This window comes from Acipenser ruthenus, chromosome 7, assembly GCF_902713425.1.
Source record: "Acipenser ruthenus chromosome 7, fAciRut3.2 maternal haplotype, whole genome shotgun sequence".
Taxonomy (NCBI): domain Eukaryota; kingdom Metazoa; phylum Chordata; class Actinopteri; order Acipenseriformes; family Acipenseridae; genus Acipenser; species Acipenser ruthenus.
The window spans coordinates 50,305,775-50,318,114 of NC_081195.1; the positions used below are offsets into that span (position 1 = coordinate 50,305,775).

General features: G+C 35.6%; 1 protein-coding gene across 3 annotated transcripts; it reads right to left on the reverse strand.

The window, feature by feature from the left end:
- Positions 1-621: 621 nt before the first annotated feature.
- Positions 622-11,427, reverse strand: LOC131696485 (pendrin-like). 3 transcript variants are annotated; one of them, XM_059027209.1, is made up of 21 exons: positions 11,332-11,427; positions 11,060-11,199; positions 10,384-10,523; positions 9,760-9,870; positions 9,437-9,618; positions 8,093-8,257; positions 7,742-7,894; positions 7,333-7,415; positions 6,091-6,238; positions 5,647-5,760; positions 5,151-5,228; positions 4,944-5,039; positions 4,669-4,775; positions 4,329-4,398; positions 3,990-4,082; positions 3,805-3,900; positions 3,216-3,452; positions 2,556-2,610; positions 2,037-2,182; positions 1,583-1,654; positions 622-1,144 (listed from the first exon to the last, which is right to left on the reverse strand). In XM_059027209.1, the coding sequence occupies exons 2-21, from the start codon at positions 11,188-11,190 to the stop codon at positions 1,121-1,123; spliced, it is 2,301 nt and encodes a 766-aa protein (XP_058883192.1). In that variant the 5' UTR covers positions 11,191-11,199; positions 11,332-11,427; the 3' UTR covers positions 622-1,120. The 3 variants fall into 3 exon arrangements, with proteins under 3 accessions (XP_058883192.1, XP_058883193.1, XP_033881021.3); XM_059027210.1 differs by having other exon boundaries at positions 11,060-11,191; positions 11,332-11,396; XM_034025130.3 differs by having other exon boundaries at positions 11,060-11,415.
- Between the last annotated feature and the right edge of the window lie 913 nt (positions 11,428-12,340).

Here is a 12,340-nt window from a genome sequence, read left to right on the forward strand (position 1 = left end):
AAATCAAACGATACAATTCACAACAAGATAGAAATTTGGTTACAAATCTGAAATTAGAGTATAAATGAACGGTCCTGATAGTAAATGAACCAGAGTCTGCAATAAATATGGAACAGTTCAAAATGTGGAAAACACAGCCCTCATTAAAGTGCATTTTATGGTAGTTGATTGATAATCAGTGTTTTATTGGGATTAAACGATTGTAAATAGGTGCCTTTATTGTTATTTTAAACTTTAAATCTTTAAAGTTGCAGATTTGTTTACCTGTTTATTTACCCTTTTCCTTTTCTTAAAGCCAGATATTCTAAGGCTGTTCCGCAGTCATCTATTGTGTGGTTGTGTCCTGGAATGAAGCTTCTTGATCTGATAAAGCTTCTAATAAATCATTTAAAATGAGTGACTAAAGGAAACACACAGTAGTATGGGTTCCTGTCACCAGCTCTTCTTATAAGTACAGTATTTTGACATGTAGCATTTGCTGTTTAAAGCTTAGTCTGACACTGTTCAGGCCTTGATTCACAACCAACTTTATCAACAGTGGTTAACTCACAGTGCACAACAAACAGCTTGTATGAATTTACCTAATATATATATATATATATATATATATATATATATATATATATATATATATATATATATATATATTAAAGTCAGAATAAATAATAATGTATTTATATATTTGCTCATTTAAGATTAAATAATAATATATATTTTTTATATGTACATGGAACTAGTCATTTAAAGTGAGCATAAACCTCTATTAAAACATCTACTAAACTAGTCTATATAAGTCTATATAAATGCAGACCCTTAGTGATCGTACCATTTATTGTGTATTATTCCTTCATCGGGACATTATATACGCATAGGAAAATATTGAACAAAGCAAATCCTTTGACGACTGCTGGATTATTTTGACCATCTTAATATATCCCAATAAGTTTCTGGTAAATTGTATGCAAGTCTAAAACAAAGTTTCATTCTAAAATAACTTTCAGGAAGGAGTCATTTTAGGGGCTTCTTAGCGTGATCCGTGTTTTTCAAGACATCAAAATGCTTCTTCTCTTTTGAAGGTTATTGGTCCCATATATTTTGCAATTAAAACAAGGTCATGAGTTTAGGAAGCCAGTTTATAGATAGCCTTAAATAAAAACAGAGAAAAAAGTGTTGGTAAATGAGCAAAAGTTACTTTTATGACTTATATCAGCAAACATTTTTACTAAATGTATTAACTCAAACTTCTCCATAATTACCCTGCAATTGACCAAGCTATTTCCTATTTACAGTAATTTACAATCAGTGAATCCATGTTGTGTGAACTTCCTCTTGTTTTCCATTGTACAATTCTTGAATAAGGTGTCTGAATTAGTGGTGCATTTAATAGTATTTCCTGAGTATTATATCTGTTTAGTGATTAATAATAAGTGAATACAGTGTATTCTATTATAATTTATATTTGGTAGTTTAAGGAGTTGGAAACCAAACTGCACGAGATGACTTCTCTTACAGTATAAAATAAGAGACACCTTACACACAACATATTAACTGATAGTATTGGAAAACAAAATATCTGAATTACCCCTTGATGATCCTCCAATTCATCAGTTTCAGGAAATGAAAGAGGTTCTTTGGACTCCTTCATCAGAGAAATCTGCAAGGTATAATTGGTCATATAAGTATACATGTAAAACAATGTGTGATTATGTTACACAAAACTTTACATTTGACATGTTTGGTCAATTTTATATTTTTCTAATATGGTCACATGCTTAGGGACGTTTGTCCACTTTAAAGTAAGCAAATACTTGCCCAAGCTCCTCACTCACTGTGCAGAGCATCCACACAGAAACTACTGGCTTCATTATTATTTATTTCTTAGCATAGACTGGGCATGCCTCAAATACAAATCATTATGAAGAAATTAAGAATCTTTACCAATCCACACTCTCCCAAACCATCCCAAGAATTGTGGCTGAATTCCCACCAGTAACCTTTTGAATCACTGAGTGATCAAGACTGATAAGAACCCCTACCCTCTCAAGTATTGGATCTTGAATGTTGCCATACGAAGCTTTCATCCGAATGAAGAGGACAGCGTCATGAATAGTCAGGAACAGAATGTCTTTCTTTACAGTGTCATCAAAAAAGCCACATGCTTCCATTTTCTGGATAATTTCATCTATAAATGAGACAATAAACTGTCATCAACATGGAATATTCATTTTCCTTTTTTCTGTACATAGTCAGTGCCGATCAATAGAATAATAATAATTAAAAAATCAGATTTGCAATGATCATAAAAGAACATTAGAAATGATTTGTACTGGCAATGCACATGTATATATTTTACTCTGTTGGTAGATCAGAGGGACATACAAGGTGCTGGGTCAGGGTCAGAGGATGAGCAAAAAAAATACACAAAATAAAAACATAAACATGACAAAAAGCTGAACATGCTTCTCTGTTATATGGTAGGTGTTTTGTTTATACTTTATCTTTTTTGGTATAACCTTTTGTAAACAGTCCACCTGGTGGTATCTTTTGGTACATACCATCATATCCTGCTATGTACACATTTACATCTATCCGCATGAATTCTTTCACAATCTGCAATATTGGAAGAAAAACAAAACATGATTTAGTCTTTTATAGTTGATCAATAGGAAGAGCTGTCTGTCTCCTGTGATACAGGAAGTATACACTCATATTCCTTCCAAAACAGCCCCTTGTATCACAATGTACAGTATTGTGTGTCATCATAGGATATTTTGTGTGCTGCATAATACAATGGTTTGCTCAGGGATTTCATCCATAACTATAACTTACTCAAGGTGGTATATGTATTAATAGTCAAATAAACTTTTACCATACAATTCTATGACAAGCATTTCGACTGGAAGTCTTTCTCAATGTCTTCAGTGAAATGTTTGTCGAATAATTTTACTATAACTACATGACTGGCCAGATCTGCATGTTTTAGGTGTTGTGGCAAGTGAACTCTACAGCCAATTATTGTGATAATTTAGATATGTAGGATGTATCAGGTCTTGAAGCCCTTCCCCTCTGGTATGTTTTTTATTTCTGAAATCTGTTTTCTGCTTACATTAATTTCTCATACTGCACATTGGTTGCTTAAAACCCCTAATTAGTTGGCTACAAGATTTTGGTAGCATTGAAACTCAAGAGTTTCAAACCAGGAATGATTTACATACCAATTTCAAGCCCTTGACTGATACCACATCAAGGAAGGAGACTGCACCAAAATCAATGATGAGGCTGTGAATGGTAACTTTGGGCACGATCACTTTCAGTGGAAGGTCAGTGTTCCAGTCCACTTGAATTTCCACCTCCTTCGTGGGCACATCAACATCTTCTGCCTCCTCAGGATCCTGCTCTGGATCACTTTCAAAAGCTTTGTTATCCACACCCAGATCTGTCAGCACACCATTCTACCATCGAGAAAAATATTTAATTACTAGTGCTTGGCTACTTTTAAATACATGCATCTTAACCACCAAACCCGTAGTCTAGTAAAGGTCACGAACAATTTGCAGTGTTATGCTAAAGATACAGCTCAGTACTATATCCCCAAAAAAACATGTTTTAAATAACACAGAATAGGTTTGATAAAGGAAAACACACAATTTGCAATAAATGTATAATTAGGGACAAAACAGTTTGGGTCAGTGTTCTTAACATAACACATTACATTTAGTAATTCTATTTTTTACATTAGGCCATTTATTTTAATTTTTTTACATACAGTTAATGAAGAATCATGTTTAGGAAATTGTACTGCACCTTTGTGGATCTTAACTTCCCCTTTTTGATAAGCTTCTGAATCATCTTCAGTGCTTTATTCCTCTTTCTAAACACTCTGACTGCATCAAATCCCACCTGAAAGGTTTAAGCAATTTTAGAAATCAATTTCAACCACATTTATACATTTTAAAGTGTTGACATTTTTAAGTGGCTTAAAAACTTACAATTGCTTTCAGACGATCTTTAAAAAAATCCATGTTGGCAAAGTAGATTGGTGCACTGCATCTGAAGATCTTAATACCAGATAGTTCTTCAATCTGCGAAAATAAGAATGAATTGCTGAGCACTTAATAGTATACCATATACTGTAACATTATGTGTACTGTAGTACTACAATTATTTAAAACAACCTACAAAGAAAACCCCAAAAAATAATTGGTATAAGTAGATGAAAACACTACAATATCGTGGTCAAATGTCAGCTGCACAGTCACCAGTGTATGCATTTATTTATTTTGACAGAAGGAACAGGATATATTGCTATAGCAATGCACTTTTCTTACATTCTTGAAGTCCTTTATATTCTTGTAAATGTCAGTGCCTGGAATGTTCCCAAGAGCAGCACATGTGGGGCTGGGGTAGCGGAGAAACAACAACAAAAAGCACTCAACATAGAGAATGTAAAGAATTGAATGCATTAATGGTATTAAATTCCTAGGTTAAAGGTCATCCGTGAAATATCAAACACAATGCACCCCTGGAGTGGGGTTTGTTTTAAAGACATATTTTTTTTTTCAGTTAACTGTTAATTGAATTAGGCCCTTGATATGTCACTTCTCTGTTTTTGATCATATGAAAAATCATTAACAGGTTTGATCACATAACAGCATAATAGATACTTACAACTGTGTTCTGATCACAACTGTGGCCAGCTCAAAGACAAGACCTGCCAACAGCCCGAGATCAAGGCCCAGAATTATGGATGCAGCACACGTCACGACCCAAATAATCTAGAAAAGAAACAAAGTGTAAATCCTCTTGTGAATGGTAGAGTATGTAGTAATGCAAAAATATACTTGGTGGAATTTCCTCTTAGCATTACTGCATTACATTTATTTCAACTACAAACAGAGAATACTAGTGTAAAATAATGGGAATGAGATTTCTATATAACTCACAGAGTCAGTCTTGTTCTGCCTCCAGAGGCGCGGAACGTCAAGGACCTGCATGAACATTCCTTTGAGGTTGGCAATGACTATGGCTGCCAGTACAGACTGCAAAACAAGTCAGCATGAATGTCAAATGCATAGCAAGGGGTTGGGTTTGGTACTGTAATTCAATTACATGGTTTTAATAGCAAGCAATCTGAAATAATTGAAGTGTACCTTCTGCAGAGGCTCCAACAGGTTCCCCAGAGCGACAATTACAATAAATACTATCGAGGCAGAGAGAAACCCAGCAATCTGCAGAAGAAAAGCATGTGTTATTTTTTAAATATTTATATATTTTAAGAAGTTCCTGATTTATTCTTTTTAATTATTTTCAAACTTAAAAAGGATGGGATTACATATTATGTTGACATACAAATAGTAAAGGCTAAGACAGTTTGGAGTGTAAATATTGATGATAACCTTAACTGCTACATGTGTGCTAGTTACTGAATACAAAATATATGCTGTAATGTTAAACAAAAAAATAACAAAACAGTCATTTGATGCTGTTTATTATTTATTGTCTGGAAGTGTAGTTTGTTGAATTATCACAATTCCACAGGTACTGAGCGACTACAACACAAAACAACTCAAGGAACTTCCAGAATTAAAAAGAAAAACTAATCCAGTTTAACAGAGCTTCATACAACATAACCGCTGCAGACATTACCTGAGTCTGTCCACCAGTGCTCTCCTGGACAGCAGTTCGTGACAATGCTGTGCAGCCAAAAAAGCCAGAGAAAGCTCCTCCAAATATGTTGCTGACACCAAAGGCAACAAGCTCCTGTAAAATGAAACAGTCAGTTTGTTCCTTTGCATACCTGACATTTCCTCTACTCTCATTGAACGAATCATGCGTTAGGTTTGCTAATGATTTAGTTAAAAATGTAACTCAAATAGCAACAGTTATATTGAACTTTGCTTAATTTCTAAGCATGCTAAATTACAACAGCACATTAAAAAGCATGATCACCTAATGAGATATTTTGGGTATAGTGTTTTTTTAATCTATTTTAATTTAAAAAAAAAAAATCCTACTTTTTAAATTTCATGAAATTCCAAGTCCATTAAGACCACTTAATGCCTCTATTGTCTTTATAGACTCTAGACTCACCTGATTGCCATCAATTTGATAGTCATGTTTTATAGAATACACCTTTGCCACTGAAACAGCTACAGCATACCCCACTACAGCTGTAGAGAAACACGAGCCTATTATGTCAGCAAACATTGATACATCTGGAGGTTGAGGGGGTAAAAACCTAGTAAAAGAAAACACACATTAGTAATATAATTGTCAAATTTACGAACTAGCTACAGTAGTTATTGCTTCAGTACCAGATAATTAAAGTACACAGGTGTTTTGTTTTTTTTCTCCAGTAGCTACAAATGCAGTTTATGCACAGTGGTAAAAGTAGGTTTCTCTTTGTGTAGCATTGCTTTCCCCCACTAAAAACAAATCCAACATGAGCTTACATTGTTTCATTCTTGTTCTTTAAAATTAACATTTTGCAGAGCAGCAAACAAATAGTATATCCTTTAGTTAAAAAATCAATCAAACAGAACAAGAAACAAACACTGGCCCTTACAGTGAAGCAATATGCCTCAACCTTCTACGCATCAATGGCATAAGAGACAGAGACTTATTATAATCATGATGACTATGCAGTCATCTCTAAAAATCTTGTGCACTCTGGTTGGCTAGTCATCCATCTTCTTGGAAAACTGGGGTGAAGACATGAACTTGATAATAAAGTTAGACACTGACTAGAGTACAGCAGCAACTACAGTCCATGTGAACGTCCAGCTACCACTGCCTCAGCTGATTGTCAAGTAATATAACAAGGGTGTTCAATGAGCCTTGTGACTGAGGACAATAGAATACAAGGGGAACAGGCTGGTTTAACACAATATATCCAAGCACATAATGCAGTGGAAGTTAGCAGGGAGATACTGTACTGTTACACAGGGAGATACTGTACTGTTACACACAGAGATACTGTACTGTTACAAGGGGGGGATACTGTACTGTTACACACAGAGATACTGTACTGTTACACACAGAGATACTGTACTGTTACACAGGGAGATGCTGTACTGTTACACACAGAGATACTGTACTGTTACACAGGGAGATACTGTACTGTTACACACAGATATACTGTACTGTTACACACAGAGATACTGTACTGTCACTGTAAAAACAAGACACGGTTCTTACGCATATAATATACACACACAAAATACAAATAGAATTTTGAAGATTTATATTCATACCCTTAGAACAACCTAATTATCCACACACCTCTAGCTTCAGGTGCGTGGTTCTTGAGGATGAAAGCAAAATATTACATACCCTGTTGGGATGTCCTTGACAATGGAGGCATGGTATTTTGTTTCAAGATCCACAGCATATGAGATCCCTGAAGCTACAATAGTCTGCAAGAGAAAACACAGCAAAAAACTGGAGCTGTCATTACAAGCAGGTACAAATGCTCTTACACAAATTATTTTGAATTTTTATACCAGGGTAATATGGTTCTTCATTCAAATCACAGTTTATGTACATATGCTAAGTTTTGGGTTTTAGTTTAATAATATTTACAATCTTACCAGATAAAATATATATTTTAAACACAAGGAAATTACATGCAGTGTATAAATCAGTGAAGAGTGTTTATTCTTTATTACTCCACTGGACATTGAGTCTATGTTGCTTGACTGCAAACACTACCTGTGAAACATGCAGTTTTCCCAGATCTTACCACAAACAGTTCAATGGGAATAGGAACTGGAATCTTATGTTTGAATCGATCATTGACTTCCTTTACTGACATCACAACGATTAGAGTCAGCAATCCAGCAATCAGGTCTGCAATGTTGGTTTTACCAATGTTTCTAAATATGTCTATGATTGTCTGTGGAAAAAAATGAATGCATTTTTAGATGAGTCATTTTAATCTTAAACTCAAAACTTAACAATAACTGAACACCTTATACCTGTAAGAAAGTTGTTTCATGTTAGTTTTGCAATTTTTCTTTTATCCATTCCAGAAAAATATGTGAGGAAACTTCCCAAACTGGGACGAGTATATATAATTAAAAGCAGTACTCACATATATAACAGATAGAACTCCATTGTAGTTCTTTGTTGGCACAGCCAACACCAATTTGACTTGAGAGACAACCACGTGGAAGGCAGCTGCGGTGGTGAATCCTCCAACCAATGGATCTGAAAGGTACCGCACCAAAAAACCAATCTGAAGTATTCCCATGATCAGCTGAAAAAAGAAAAAGTAAAAATAATAAATTGAACCCCAATACACTGCTCAAAAGAAGATCTTGATAATAATGACATATACATTGTAGGAGGTATTTACCGGTAAACTGATTATTGGCGACTTGATTAATTAATTAAATAGGAATAAGTACTGGCTCTATAATGAAAGGCAACCTGGCTCTATAATGAAACAATTGTGCTAGTGTTACACCAGTTAGGAGTTTGTTGGCTGCAAGTACAAGAGGTTACAGAAAGGACAGCAACAGAAACAACTTCTCAAAGAAGTGAAGGCAAAGTTTCTAACCACAAACATGAAACAGGACTTTTTCTTTCTGAAAATCCATTAAGGACTTTTACGGAACCAGGCTGTTAAAACCCACAAAGGCCAAAATCATTATAACTTGACTTATTACCTTATATGGCAAGGGCACCACAGACCCCTACTTGTAAAATACTACATTAACCCAGCCTGAGAGACTGAGGACTGTGGGTAGAGAAGCTGGGAGACTGCGACAAGGTGAGAAATATGCTCACTGTGTATTAAAAAGGACTGTTTGGACGGACCTCAGTCTACTGGATAATGAAAGATCCAAAGGCTGTGTTGGACCACATTTGCGGTTGAAGAATTAAAGCAGAGGACAACGCACCAGGACTGTGTTGATCCCACTGGGGATTGAAGAATCATCGCTAAGAGGGCTTTATAGTGCAATTCAACAAGCCAAGTTCCACAAACAGACAGTCAGTGTTGCCTGGGACTGTAGATTATAATCTATGTTACATTCTGCAAATGAAACCTAATTAGAGTAATTAACTAAAATTACAAAATGTGTGAAAACTAACTTTTATTGAACCTTGATAATTAACTGAAAGTTATATTACCTAATTTCATTATATGAAGCGCTTTTAAGTACTCTTGCTATTGGTAGACAAGTATATTTAGATACATCAGATTAAAGGTTTGATGCTATTGATTATCTTTTGATACATAGTTCATGTTTAAGACTTTAAGATTTCTGCTCTTATGTATTCAATAAACTGCTGCTATTAATTGAAATGTCCTTGTGTCTAGTGTGGATGTTCATAGTAAGTCCTCAATCTCTCCAAATTTAAATAATATTTCAGATTGGAAGCCACTCAATTGTTCCTACACATACAGTATAACAGATACATGGTACATTACCAGAAGAATTCCCATGAGAACTGTCGCAGTGTTGGACACTAGAACTCTATATTCATTCATGGCTGCTATATCCACTGCTGTTCCATTAAGCTCTGTGCTGTTCCCCTTAATCTCAAAATTCTCTTCTGGAGCCATGGTCAGGACTACTGTTCCAACCATCAGACTGGTCACAGGAAAGGGACCTGTAGAAATGAAATAAATGGTTTGCATTGTGAAAAAAACACACTTACCTGGGTGATATACTGTAGTTTCTTAATATTGTATTGATTACAGTAAATATTGAAATAGTGCATTCTACCTTGTATAGACTATAAACTACTTACCAACAGAAAGATGTCTCGATGTTCCCATGAAAAAATATGTCAGAAATTGGAAGAAGGATGCATAAAGACCATATATAGGCGGGATTGAAACCAGCAATGCATAGGCCAAACCTGGGCAACACAACACAGGTTAATACAGCTGTCATTCAAACAATTTCTCCATAATGATACTTATCAATGAAATCAATTAACGTTCAAAAGTCATGAAAGAAGAAAATAAGATTAACACAAAGCTTAATCCCCTATTTAATTTCAATTATTATTCACTGGGCTGTCTGGTTTTACCAATGTAACCTTTATAAAGGTTTACTGCTGCATACCATAGTGAAAGCACAATCAATATATGGTATAGGCATGGTAAAAGCACAGTAAACTATACAATGGTATAAAGGGAAGTTACCAAGTTCTGTAAGACAAGCTCAGTGGGGAAAGGACATTTAGAAATACAGTAAGCTTCCAGAATAGTTCTTGAACTTTTAAAAAGCTAGGCTAAATGTGCTTCTTCAAAATAATTCTGTGTGCATGCCTTGGGATACAAGGTGCTTTATAAACTGCATATTTTGTTGTAAAAAAAAGACAATATTATCTAAATAAAAATGTATAAACAAAATACATGCTATTTACCCTGTAAAGTAGCTACAAGTCCAGTACTGATTCCTGAGACGATGTCTTTCGGCAGCCATTCCTTTATTTTGTATTTTGGTAGCCAGTCCAAGATGGGCAGCAAACCCTTTGTTATGTCCTTGGCCCTTTTGGCTGAACAGCTTAAGATAAACAGACATGCAATGTATTAATAAATCAGGACTCTGGCATTTAGTTTACTGGGATTCTCATATTTCAATTTTGATATGAGCGCTTATGTTTGAAAATGAAATCCACGCAGAAACAGAAACACTAGACATTTAACTGATTAAAAACTGGACACTGGTTTAATTGGTTCACTTTAGTAATTGAGAGTATAATAAGAACAAACACTTTTACTACGAACGACCCTATGAGTGAACAACTGAGATACAACTGTGGTGCTTCTAGTCCATGTCTTCTTTTTAACCAGTTCTTAATTACTAAACTGAGCCAACCAATGAACCGCTCACCAGGTGCTATAGGAATTAAAATGTTGATTATAACTTTTAAACTTGCTGTGGAATAAATACCCCTTCACTATAGGAGTTCACTACCCCTGCTAAACTTGCAAATGTGATGGTAGACTTGCCTTTTTTCTGTATCCAGTTTAGGTTTGGTATATAGCATGAAATACAAAAACACTTTCTAGTCATGAAAATACAAGGGGATTGCTTACCTGCATGATTTTTTAAATCGTTCCCGAACGGTTTTAGGAACCCTCGCCTTTGTTTCATTGTCCTCTTCAAATGAAGGTTTGGAATAAACTGGTCGAGCAACACAGTAATTCTGATCAGGAGGCAAATCCATCCTGATTCACTCAAATTGCAAGGAAAAAAAAGGTATTTTAGAAAATAGACAAATTAGACAAAACACTATATTAAACTCTATCCTCTTCTTGGAACATACATTTTTTTAAATGTTACAGTATATTAAGTAAAACTCTGGTACCTTGACTTGCAGGTAGAATTAAATTGAAGCTGTCCCCTCAGTTAAAACCTTTTCAGGGATTTATATAGGTTTCTATGCAACGTCTGGTTTTGTGAAAACAAAAGTCATCTGGCACTAGTTTGAGGGAGAGTTGTTTCAAATGCCAACCCTCCCACATAACTGACCAATGCTGATTTAGCATTGCATTTTGGTTCTAATTTTAGGAGCAGGGCATATTTTTGATAAATTATTTTTTTCTTAAAGCCCCTTTTGCTCCTCAGCCCCCCCTCCTTTTCATTGTATAACCCACTGTTCTTTTTCACTCCCAGAGAAGAGGAGATGGAGAAGATGTCAAGTGTGCACCACTTTTGTGAAAGGAAAATAAAGCTTTGTGTCAGGATGTGAGTGCTGTGGGGAAGAATCAAATGTCCAAACAATGCTCTCTATTTACAATAGGGACTTTGTCCCATTTTATTTTTTTATTTAAATAATCAAATGATCCCCGCTACCAACAATGGTATTGGGGACATGGGAATTACACTCCCAAAACAAAAGGGTTAAATAAATAAAATGGCATCCAACAGCACAGGCACAAGTGAACTTGCTGCGGCAGTGCAGGTGCTCCAGTGCAGGGACGTGTGATGATGTACAGGGGTAGGTGCTCCGGGTTGTCTTGCTGGCTCTGTTGCTTCAGCTCCCGGTTTGGTCCAAATCAAAACAACACAAATCAAAACAAAAAGGGGCCATACTCACATAGCTGTGCCCTTTGTACTGCCAAACTCATCAGTGATCAGTGTGGCGCCGTGCACCATCCAATCACTGCACGGAACACAGCTGATCACAATAGAGTTGTTCAGCAATCTTACAGCTATGGCTTTTTTCAAAGATAGTTGACTTCCTGTTCCGCCCTACCATCGAGTCGGCCCATCCCTGGTGGAAAACCCATTTGTCCTTCACCCAGCCCGGTTTTTTGTTGACCATATGAGTGAAAAGAGAATAGTGGTGTCCTTTGAGTTACAAAATAATCCTG